The 13,031-nt window shown below is 32.5% G+C and overlaps 2 protein-coding genes and 1 long non-coding RNA gene across 3 annotated transcripts in view; 2 read left to right on the top strand and 1 right to left on the bottom strand.

The window, feature by feature from the left end:
- Nucleotides 1-13,031, top strand: part of LOC133199747 (low-density lipoprotein receptor-related protein 6-like) — a 314,855-nt gene that overhangs the window by 233,096 nt on the left and 68,728 nt on the right. The gene's annotated exons all lie outside the window — the stretch shown is intronic.
- Nucleotides 125-824, top strand: LOC133199736 (uncharacterized). Its single transcript, XR_009722824.1, has 3 exons — nt 125-274; nt 455-582; nt 689-824. It is a non-coding gene; the product is annotated as an uncharacterized LOC133199736 (long non-coding RNA).
- Nucleotides 2,549-13,031, bottom strand: part of LOC133199731 (uncharacterized) — a 37,891-nt gene continuing 27,408 nt past the window's right edge. The window contains exons 3-4 of the mRNA XM_061335597.1: nt 6,828-6,959; nt 2,549-3,367 (exon numbers count right to left, since the gene is read on the bottom strand). Coding sequence (XP_061191581.1) covers nt 2,841-3,367; nt 6,828-6,959 — 659 coding nt within the window. The 3' untranslated portion in view covers nt 2,549-2,840. The remainder of the gene's footprint in view (nt 3,368-6,827; nt 6,960-13,031) is intronic.

Genomic DNA, 13,031 nt, shown 5'->3' with positions numbered 1-13,031 from the left:
AACCTAATATTTAAACTAAAATTGGAAATTGATATCTTTACTCCTCAGCAATTTGTATCGTATTTTCTTTATTGTCGCCATTGCATTTCACAGGATTCGCCCACGCTTAGCGTTTGACCATTGACTATTCAGCGGGAAACATATATTTTTCTGCAGTAGCCTCTATATCAAGTCAAAGTTATATTGGAGTTGTACATAGAAAGAGTTTTCTTCATAAAACTTTGTTGTCCAACTTGCACAGACCAAAGGATATCGTTCTATATCCATCAAAAGGGTAGGTTAATGTACAGGTAAGTGCATGAAATAAAGCTTATTATTATATAAATATATAATATCTTTAAAAATCAAATAAATGTAATTGAATTTATCTGAAGTGTGTAAGTAATCTGATATAAAATATGATGAAAAAAATTATTGATATGCTTTTCATCAAACGATTTGTTTTACGTTTTAGATTTTTATACTGGTCAGAAACCGGAAGTACCAGAGAAATAGGTAGATCGTGCATGGATGGAACATCACAAACCTACATAGCAACAACAAAAATTGGAGCCCCAACTGGTCTTGCAATCGATTTTACATGTATGAATAAATACCGCTACATTCTGTTTCCTTACATTCAATCGCTGGATGTATCTCTTCTTTAGAAATAAGATTCATAACAATTTATTCTTCTATTACATTACAGCCAATAGACTTTACTGGACTGATGGACCTAAAGATCGTATTGAGTACTCTGACTTAAATGGAGGAAACAGACATGTTTTGACAACAGATAAAGACGCATTTCCCATTGGAATTGTTGTTCATGAACAATATCTCTAATACACAGCGTCGAATAGACAGTTGGTTTAAACTTTACTTTTCTTTTTCTCTTTCAGGAAAAAGTTGTCATCAAGTTGTTCTACTTCCTTTGAGACCGTAGTCTGTAACTGTAAATAAATCACAGTGAATATAACTTTTAATCTTTTTATAAAGTTTTTTTAAAATTTTTTTTTTTAGTTGTTTTTGTTTTGTTTTGCTTCTTTGGGTTTTCCTTTAACACGAGCAATTTGACCTAGCAGACTTTAATTAGTGGAAAAACTTCTATAATTTGTAAATCTTATAATATTCAATTACAAAAATGAAGTATCATTTCTATTCTGAAAGAATTTAATTAACAATTAACAACAATATTAATGGTATTCTGACGAACAATATTCGAGATAAGTTCGACTCTTGTTTCATTTGCTTAATAACAAATCAAACGAAATAAGATATTATATATTTGAAATGCAGAGGCGTACGAAAGATAAACAAGGCAACGGGTTCAAAAATAACATTCATGTCAAGTCATCCAGAGCTAGGTAGACTGGATAGTCTGGATGTGTATACAGATGATTCTGTTGATAGTAAGTATTAATGCTTTGTAAACAAATATACAAAATTTCGAAAGATATTACTTTTTCATCTCATGAAACCGGTTCAAAACCAGACATGTATTATAAAGTTAATCTTTCCTTTTAGTGAGTTTGAGTTGTTCTACAAATAACATGAATTGTAGTACGTTCTGGTTTCCAACATCGAATGGAAGAACGTGTGGTTGTGAGGACGATGTTGATCTAAAATCAGATCAAACAACGTGTCAAGGAGGTACAAGTCCCGCTTTTCATGGTGATACAAAAATATATATATCATGTATATATACAGAATTTATCACATATGGCAAATTAATAAGCAATTTTAGATCTACTTACCGCATTAAAAGTATATTAAGTTTGAAACAAATTTCAGTCCGAAAATTCACACAACAGAGATACAGGAGAAGTACCCTCAGCTATGCAAAATTTTGTGGAATAGGTTTAATTACATGTAATTGCATTAAATCAGGATCATTATATTTACAAAAATATAATTTTTTCAGATTCCCAAGACATGGACATTTTTACCATAGTAATTTCCGTTTCCATGCTTGTATTAATTGTCTACTCTTTAATAGATCGTGGACAAAGTAAATCAAAAATTGTCTTTATTCCGGAATTTTTCTTTTTTTTTAAATTATATTTTGACTTTAATTTGGGCAGTTTCTCGCTGCACTACTTATCTACCAAATGTGAATTTACATGACTGTCTTCCATATTTTGGACATACTTGCAATATTCATTGTAAATCTGGATATAGACCTACTGCTAACGTATCCCTTATGTGTGATCACTCTGGATAATGGGTTCCATCCCGTTTCCTTGTGCACAGGTAATGTTTAGATGAAAATAGAATATAGACTCGAAGTAATCTAGGCATGCGGAAGGGTAAACCTCCCCTATATATCTTTTGTTTCTGAATACATGCTAAACAATTGTAAACTTAACAATCTATGCTGTTCCCTCAATTATAACGTCCATGACCCCTTTGTTTGCTTTCAAGGAATTATGTGGACTGTGCCCAAACTGATATTGCTTCATACAGACCTGGAATATACAGCTCAAAAACCTCTTAACTGGACAATTTTTGTGAACTAACTAAATGCACATTTTTTTGAGTAAATGTATAGCTACCAAACAATTAAAGATATGATGAATTTTGGAATTTTATTAAAGTTCTTATATTCGTAATTGACAATTTACTAGTACTTTGTTGTACATATTTTCTCCCCTTAAAAATGTATAGCTACTAAACAATTAAAGATATGATGAATTTTGGAATTTTATTAAAGTTCTTATATTCGTAACTGACAATTCACTAGTACTTTGTTGTACATATTTTCTCCTCTTGTTGCACGAATAACAACCTCGATGCAATCATGCATGTACTGAAATAGGTTTTCACATATTCACAAACCTTCATTTTGTAAAATTCTCATTTTAAAAGTCGTCAGACTCAAGTTCAAGTGTTAAACCACACTGAATTAACTCACTTATCGGCCATTTTTCTACAGAAGGGAAACCAGAAACACAGCTCTTCAAGGATTTTGAATAGATATCCCATTTACTTGCAACAAGTTGTCTAAAATTTGATTTACATCTTTCAAGTACATAAGGTTTTGCCTTATTAAATCCAGTACAAAATATTCTGTAATGTAAAACCATCCAAAGAATAACAACAGTCTCATCAATAAGAGTTCTGTATTCTGGGAGGTCCAAATTGAATAAAAGAATTTGATTGCTGCAAAGTAAAACATCATTATCTGAATCATACATCATAATTTCAACCTTTTCTGGGGAAATAACAATATTTGGTATCATGTGGTGTAAAAACTCAGGGTGTTTTTGCTTTTGAACTAGGGAAAACACAACTGTTTGTGCTATTGCTTGTGACAGTGAATGCTCTGGTAATGCTTGCTTGACCTCTGTTATCATTTTTCCACCTGGAAAATCATCATTCTTTGTTTCTGAAATTCAAAAAGCAAATCTTAATAGAAGAATGTATCTTATTGAAATACAAGAGGCCCAAGGGCCTTAATGGTCACATGAGTATAATACAACGCTGTAAAGGATCCATAGATTGAAGTATAAAACAAATAAACTGATAGATGAATATCAATTGAATATCAATTGCCCAAAAACAAGAGAAATGATGCTCAGGGATCAATAAAATAGTCTACGACTTGGTTACAAATCCTAAAGTATACTTATTTACTTGCCTGTGCCTGCCAGTGATAATACATTCCCATTTGTCACTATCACTATTTAGACCAAACAAAACAATAGTGCTTGAGCACATACACTTATCTCAAACCTTCTCAGACTGGCCTCTCTTGCTCTTTGAAGACCATTTAATATACAAAGTATTTTTATCTCATTCTTATTTATCTAAAATACAAGTCTACCTGACCATTACAAAATTGAAATTATTTTTAAGTATTACACATATTTTTGGGGGTAATTCTTTTATGAACAGTGATTAATTATCATAGGTGAATAGCAAAGGGTAAAAGCTCCCAGTACAGTACAAATTTCTGTACAAGATCAATAGAGCCCTGTTCAGCAACAGAACGCTTGACCCAGTGATCCAGAATTTAACAAATCTGGCAAAAATACCCTTGCTCATAACAACTTTTTACTCTGTTTGCCTCCAAGAATTTTTAAACAAGAGGCCCATGAGCTATAATGCTCACCTGAGTCAGTATGGCCCTGTTGTTCTTCATCAGTAGATTTCTTCTCCTATATATTCAAATGTAAAGCTTTGATCACCTGTTCTAGCCACACCCTATCCCCATGTGTCATGTTTTAAACTTAATTAAATCTGAACTAGCTGAGGATGCTTCCATATTCAAATGACTTATCATGGATTTGCTGTTCTTGAAAACAGAATTTTAAAGATGTTTGCCACCCTACCCTGGGAGGGGGAGGGGTGCAGGGGGAGGGGGGTCATGATTTGAACAAGCTTGAATCTACATTCATGCCAAATTTGTCTGTCTGTCCTTTGTTTATTTAATGCACAGAAAGGTGTGTAAATGTACACTGGGTAACAGGAAATCACTTCACGCCTTAATGCACACCGATGGCCAGGTTTGGAGATAATTAAAATTGATTGACAGCTGTATTTATGCATTGTTTATTTTTCATACCTACAAACAGGCGTGATTTATATTTTTTGAACACATGTTATCAACAATTTCTATTTTTTTCTGCCATACATTTATCACATAAAAGATTCAAATAGTTACTTATAAATTTGAATAAATAATAATTAAAAAAAAAAAAAAAAAAAAAAAAAAACATATACTTTTGTCAGTTTTGCATCATAGTAAAATATTGTATTAAAAATATTGCACAGAAATTTCTTATTTTAGTAACCATGGCAACAGGGTTCATCGAAATCAAAAACCAATATACAGAATTAGGTATCTTAGTGTAGTCTACTTGCATGCGTAGTTATATTGAAATCAAATCAAAACTGTAAGAGTAGCATTTTGAAAAATTGTTAACAGACGCACAGACAGACAGACACCTTACCATCGCATAAGCTCTTCTGGTCTCTGACAAGTAGAGCTAAACATAGGTAATCAGAGATTACAGAGCTCACCTCAACAAATGTTGCCTTTAAGTAAGGCAAAGTCCCACACTAAACTAATAATCTAGGAGTGTGCATCCCTAGATGCAACATTTACGCAATTTTGGTCTGATAGGGCTTGCAGTTACTTGGGAATAGACTTATCTGAAAACTTAAATCTAGTCACTCATCCAGAAAAGGTAAGTCAAATCCAGCATCCGAAGCAAGTTTGAGATTGTTCGTCCCTTGATGCATCATCCATGCAAGTTTGGTTCAGATAGGCCTTATAGTTATTTGGAAATGAGATCTGCTCCAAAAACTTTAACCTGGTTACTCATCCGGAAAATGTAGGTAAGATCCAGCATCTGAAGCAAGTCCAGTAGTGTGCATCCTTAGATGTATTATCCATGCAAGTTTAGTCAATACAGGGCTTATAGTTACTTGGAAATGACATCTGCTCCAAAACTTTAACGTGGTTACTCATCCAGAAAATGTAGGTCAGATCCAGCATCTGAAGCAAGTCCAGTAGTGTGCATCCTTAGATGTATCATCCATGCAAGTTTGGTCAATATATAGGGTTTATAGATACTTGGAAATAACATCTGCTCCAAAAACTTTAACCTGCTCCAAAAACATTAACCTGGTCATTTTTTAGCTGAAATTGCAGCATCTGAAACCTTGACTGGTACAATGAAACACACTAGAAGCATCCTCCATGCATCTCTGACTAATATAGGTCATAGAAGTACTTGAAAAGAAAACTGCTCCAAAAACCTTAACCTGGGACGCCATCACGCCAACACCGACGGTATTATATAAGCTCCCCCAACTTCGTTGAGGTGAGCTAAAAATGTGTATCCTGAATCTTCACATTTAACAATAAATGAATTAACTGGAGAGTGACAGATTACAAAAATAAATATAGTATAGTAATAAAAATATAGTAATACAAGTCATCAATCCACCCATTTAATTCACCCGTATATCATAACGTTGCGAAAGCGAAGTGACGCCTCCACATAACATTTTAGCTGAAAACAATGCATAATTTTACCAGAGCTTACTAAAGAACTATTCCTTGTGGTTATGGAATGTAATATTTACTATATTATGGAGGCCAAACGTGAAATGCAGAGTGCAGGGCTAGTCTTTGAGGGACTTGTGCACAATTTAAGGCAACGCTATTCTGTGATCTCGGTCTTTCATAGGTATTGTGACAGTATTGGCAGATTTAAGTGACAATTCACCAGGAATTTTTTTATCATGTCTATAGATGGGGCTATTCATACTATCTGGTTTGAAAAACGGTTTATATGAAGAAACTCATGGCCTAGAATAGGTACCATTTCAACACATGTGCAAATGGGTTAGTCTGTGCACCGTAAGACTAACCTTCTTAGAACTATCAATACACAAACTTCAAAGTTCTAACCCCATTTCCAAAAACATAAAACAGCACTGAATATGAACAAAATAAATCAAGAAATAACATTATTACAAGACTTAAGTTAAAAAAAAAAACAAAAAAAAAATCTAACTTAAAACATGCACAAAAAAATTTTATACCTAGGCAAAGAAAAAAATATGTTAATTTGAAGACTTAATTATTTCTAACCACATAGTTCTACACAAATAATAATTTTGTTTTCTTCTAATTTGTAAATAAATCCTCTACACTGAAATCTGAAAATTATTGAAAGTTTGAGCCAAATAATAGGTCTGAGATTAAATAATGCCCTGTTTTGTATAGTTTTGTACTATTTATACATGTGCATAATTCGATTCTTGTCTATTTGTCATTGTAGACATGACAAAATATATTTAAAATGGAGTAAAATAAATCTTATAATCCTTACCATCTTGTTCATCAAGTTTTCTTTTTTTGGAAATATTTTCTTCAATATCCAACACAGTGCTTGCTATAGCAGAAATTCCCAGATGTGAAGAGAAGACAATATCGATAAATCCATGCCAAACTTGTTCATGCCCTAAAATGTGATTGCAATTACCACAGATATTAACGTTGTAAATAATAATGTAGTTTTGTATAAGAAAAGAGGCCAAAGGACGTTAACAGTCACCCATGTATAATACCTTTTTGTAAAGAATCCATGGAAAGGTAAATAATTATATACAGTACCCGCATCGTTATTCTTTACAGGATACACGATACGATAGGATACACGCACGATACGATAGGATAAACGCACGATACGATAGGATACACGCACGATAGGACCGGATACACGCACGATAGGATAAACGCAAAACACGATAAACGCAAAATACGATAAACGCAAAACACGACAGACCTGATAAACGATCTTCACGATAGGATAAACGCAAAACCTGATAGGATTGTTTCAAAATGCGAAACGTATTTTGACAAGACGAATTGTTTCCTTTTTAGATACACTGTAGTATGATGATTTTAATTACTTACAAAGCCGCAAATCTAAATGCTTAAATATATTAAATGTATTATAATTAAACATTTGAGGTAACTATGCTTTGTACAAGAAACATGTTTTTTTTTTTTTTTTTTTTTTTTGTCAATAATGGTTCGTCACAAAATTCAAACTGTAATTATTTTAGGTAAATTGTACTCTTTGGTGGGAATTATGCGATTGCTTGTATAATAATTCAAATGTCGAAATTCCCTCGAATCGTTAAATTTGAATTTTAGTCGTTTAAAAACAGAGATTTTAATGATGGTGGTTCAAAAATTCCGTAGTCAATCGAAGTTTTAAAACCAGGTGCAATAATTCATGAAACGCTATAAATATATTCAGATTTTAACAAATGAAACCTTATAAATTTATTATCAAATATTGAGTATATATCCGGAAGAACTCTGTTATAAATGAAATATTTGGATTCAATATCTTCTGCTAGAAGTCTGTGATGTATCCAAAATCGCATTAATTTAAATTATCGGTATTTAATAATTCAAATCTTACGAAAATAATTTACTAGTCAGTTTAGGGGGAAAATATTTTATGATTTTGTTTTTATTTATATTATTTTATTTTTTTACGTTTTAAACACGTTACTTGCTGAAATATGCTAGTTGCGTTGACACAGGCTGTGCACTGGACTGTGATTATATAATCTCTCCTCTATAAATATACATGTATATGTCACAAATATATAACCGGTACGAAAATTAATCATTTACATATTCCAAGTACATACATTTTATATGTATATATATGAAGAAGGAGAACGGCCGAAAGAAATCGAATTTAACAAAATTAAAAAAAAACGTCACTAGATCATCTAGTATCCGAAAAGAATATCGCATTTCCATTCTTTTGTATTTATTCTCTGGTATTTCCAATGTCATAGGCCTGTATAGAACCCAGAAGGGAGAACACAGTCGTGTACCTAAAAATGTTACAGTGTACCAACATGTTTAGTATAGAGTAAAATATAATGCTTATATAATATCGCCCGTCAACAATAATGTCTTTAGCCTCTTTTGTTTTCTTGTCAAAACATTTCTTTTTAGACCCCCCACCCCCGCCCCTAAAGAAATGAAAATTCTTTCTACACAAGCCTCGCCCACCTGCCTTTCCGCAATTTTATTTTTGCAACCTGTCTGCGTTTCCGCGATTACCCTATACTGCTTTTCCGCGATTGAATTTTACTATAAGTTGAATGTTTTCTCCTTTTTTCGATACTTCCTTTTCGCGATTTTTAAATTGTCACGGTAAGTACTTTACATCAAACTGTTGCCGATATTTACCGGATTATCATGTATCTCCCTGTAAAGTTCTACTCGATAGTACCACACTGTGATAAAAATTGAATGAATCACATATTACACTGGTCGGTGATGTTTTAGGTGCCATGAAAATTGTTCATAACGAACCAACTCGTTGTAACAAATATATATTACAAACGATGGATTTACGTATAGAAAGGTCAATGTTTTAAATAATGGCGATGTGTCTTACCGATAAAGATAAAATATGCAAAGCTACAATTACAGATTGCCGAGATAGAAACAAAAAGAATACTGACAAAAATCTAAGTAAAGACAAAACAAAAAAAAAAAAAAAAAAAAAAAAAAAAAAAAAAAAACGTTGAAGCCGATTGATAGCAGGGAGAAAGAGTATTTACCTGACTAACGGAAAGGATAAGTGCTAAATTAAATCCCAGAAAAGCAAAAATATAATCGCGGAAAAGCAGTATAATTTGTCGCGGAAAAGCAGGATTCTTTTCGCGGAAAAGCTGGTTATACATATTCACATTAACAGAATTAATATCTACCATAGATAACCCTATGCTAAGGTGATTCACACACAAATAAATAATAATGTAAAATAAATTTCCACAATATGACAAGCAGATTTTCGGACTGAATAAATTAAATCATTTCTATTAGACTTCGTATTATTTGTTACTAAACTTATCTTATTTATGGCTATATCGGCAAAATAAAACAAAACTTTGTAAATTATGAAAGTCTTAATCCCACCTGAGGCACAGTCAGCGGGGGGGGGGGGGGGGGGGAGGGGGGTGCACTAACCACTAAAATAAAAAAAAAAAGATCCGATTCAAAAAAATAAATAAATAAATAAAATATATATTGACTTCTTGAATATAGTCAAGTATTATATGTAATTCATAAACACTTATGAAATTGAATTCAAGGCAATTACATGTCTTGTGTATCGAAGCAAAACCGGGCGATTTCATATAAATTTTTGCATATATTTATACCCAGAAGGGTTCAAGGTAAATATTTGACACCAGGTGAGAGAGCAGTTCAGGTATGTTGACGTTGAATACACACGGGCTAAGGTGTCATGTAGGGGTAGGGGGTTGGGTCTTGACCTGACAGGAAGACAGTGTACTGATTAGGCAGGTACATATAGGTGTCAGTTCTTTAAGTACTGGAGCGCTTCCGTCTGTCAGTGTACAGTATATACTCAGTTCATTTCCACGCCGAAATAGGTAAGATGTATACTGATTTTTTTTTCGATTTTCTAAAGGCAGTAGGAAGTAAAAATGGTTAAACATCTACATTATAATATATAATTATGATTATGGTGAATTGAATAGAACATGCTCATGCATTATAAATTGTAATTTATTTTTTAGTTAGACACATAAGAGAAACAAATAAATAGAAAAAAAAAATATATATATATGAACTACACGTACATACTTGCACGTACAGACAAAATTTGTAAATGTTATCAAGATCATACATTACATTGTATATGCCTTTATGAATCCTTTAGATAATTGATTGTGCATACATTTAGAATAGAGGCATGAAAATTTAATTACATGTACATGTGTGTTACCAAACGATGCTTTTCAAATATTAATAAAAAAGTGCTTCTGCTAGTGTTTCTGAAAAATGAATAACTTGTTATTGTTTAATTCCATTATTGATAAAAAAAAAAAGGTAGGCCTTATATAGATGCTGATATTTTTTTTTCAATTTATTTATTTTTGCACACATACCTACTGTTTTATGTTTCTATAATTATCAAAAGAAAGTTAATAATGGTCTACCTTTTGGTGACTCTGACTATTTAAAGAAATTATAATATTTCTATTTTTGACAAATAGTATTTCTTACAAATCGACAATCTGAATTTAAAAAAAAAACGATTGACTTGTAGACCGATTATTTTATGTGCTAAATAGACTTAACTTTCGATTTACACTCTCTGCTTGGTTACGACCGGTACTTGACGTTTTTTGTTATTTATTTATGTATTTATTTATTTATTTAGTAATTTATTTATTTATTTTCTTAAATTTATATACCAGAGAATCAGATAAGTTATTAATTTCTCTCTCTCTCTCCAACAATTAAATGGATCGTAAATAAAATAACAAAACGAAAAATGAACTCGGGATATCTCGGGTGTTTCTTCTCAAGGTAAAGATAAAAACGAGGGTTTCCGAATGCACACGATAAACGCAAAACACGATACACGATAGAACCTGATAAACGATCTTCACGATAAACGAAAAACCTGATAAACGGAAAACACGATAGAAAACGCAGAACCTGATAAACGGAAAACACGATACGATAGGATACGATAGGATACACGCACGATACGACAGGATACACGCACGATACGATAGGATAAACGCACGATAGGACACGATAGAATTGTAAAGAATAACGATGCGGGTACTGTAACTAGATAAAATGCACCACCACAGCATATGATATGCCCATCAAATATTGTTCAATTTAATCATAAACAGATTAGAGTGCAAGGAAGACTAGAGGTACTGTGAGCGAGCTCAAAAAATAATGGAGCCGCAGTTTTTAGCTCACCTGAGCTGAAAGCTCAAGTAAGCTTTTCTGATCACCCATTGTCCGTAGTCTGTCTGTTTGTCTGTCTGTCCATCCTTCTGTAAACTTTTTACATTTTCAACTTCTTTTTTAAGAACCACTGGGCTAATTTTAACCAAAGTTGGTACAAAGCATCCTTGGATAAAGGAGATTCTAAATTGTAAAAATAAAGGGCCAAGCTCCCTTCTAATGGGAGATATTTAAGAAAAGGCAAAAATAGGGTGGGGTCATTAAAAAATCTTCTCCTCAAGAACCACTTACTGAAACTTATGTGAAAGCTTCCTGAGGTACTGTAGATTCCAAATATTTCAAATCATGACCCCCAAGGGTAGGATGGGGCCACAATAGGGAATCGAAGTTTTACATTGGAATATATAGGGAAAATCTTTAAAAATCTTCTTCTCAAGAACCACTGGACCAAAAAAGCTGAAACTTATGTGAAAGCTTCCTGAGATAGTGTAGATTCTAAATTGTTCAAGTCATGTCACTGGGGGTAGGGTGGGGCCACAATAGGGAATCAAAGTTTCAATAGGGAATCAATAGGGAATCCAAATTATGTAATGTTTTTCTAATGCTTACTACTGTTATTTTACTCCAATTAGAGCTCATTGTTTGGCTTGCACAATCAATTAACTTCTATGCCTCGCTGGACTTTACGTATGAATGAAAAGAGACATGCCATTTTTTTTAAACACTTCCTGATAAGTGCAAATGATTTTTAAATACTAATTTTTAAACTACTTAGCTTTACTAAAGATAACCATGTCTCTAAAATTGCATTGGCACTGTGAGTCAAACACCGTACGTGTATCATAATCAAGTATTGCTGTAATGTTGAAAAATTAACGATAGATCCATCAAAATAGTATTTTGTGACTCCAAATAGCTAATGTGTTTTTAATTCACAAGTTTTAGGATAATTTAGTCAACCAACACCAATAATTGCTAATATATAGATGAAAGCTTGATTGTGTGTGACCTACCAGAAATCCCTCTGTCCTGACAACTGTAGGTGTATAATTTACATTTTGTAAACAAAATTTAAAAAAAAAAAAAATCAGGTTAAACACTAAAATCTTGTTATAACTGGTACTAATATTTTCAGAGCCAATTAGCTAAAATTTTGTTTATTTATAACTATTTTTGTAGGTTGGTGTGTTGGGGGGGGGGGGGGTTCACAGAACACTTATACATGAATACTGCAAACGTTCTAATTTTTCTTTTACACTATCATGTTAAATTCCATATCCATTAATTGTTTATAATTAAAATCAAATATATATTTCAATTTGCCAAATATATAATACAATTTATGTATGAAACTAGTGATTCAGAAAAACTGTTTTTCAATTTATTCAGTGGTTGCTTCACAAATTCAGTCGCAAAAAGACCGCGAATATTAGAATTTGCGTACGTCTTCCACCGCAGTTAAATTTGAAATGATGGAGCACCCTGAAGTTACTGGATGACTCTTAGATTTGTAGGGACTATCTACCAAAAAACTTTTTTTAATACTTTGTGATTTTTTTTTTGAGTAGTTTTATGCTGCAATTCACATTTTTGTACAGATGTACCAACTGGCAGTTCTAGATTCTATAATGTCTCAAACCTACATGAACCCAAAATGACTAAGTCAATAAAAATGAAAAAAACACCTGTAAAATGCAGAAAAATTATCCAATCCAATCATGATGAAAAAACCAGGTGCACACCTTCATATGGTGAA

The sequence above is a fragment of the Saccostrea echinata genome, unplaced genomic scaffold (assembly GCF_033153115.1).
Source record: "Saccostrea echinata isolate AGI-Se365-2 ecotype Australia unplaced genomic scaffold, CSIRO_AGI_Sech_v1 ptg000035l, whole genome shotgun sequence".
NCBI lineage: Eukaryota > Metazoa > Mollusca > Bivalvia > Ostreida > Ostreidae > Saccostrea > Saccostrea echinata.
Note: the sequence above shows the minus strand (reverse complement) of the source record. Positions and strands in the feature narration are given on the sequence as shown.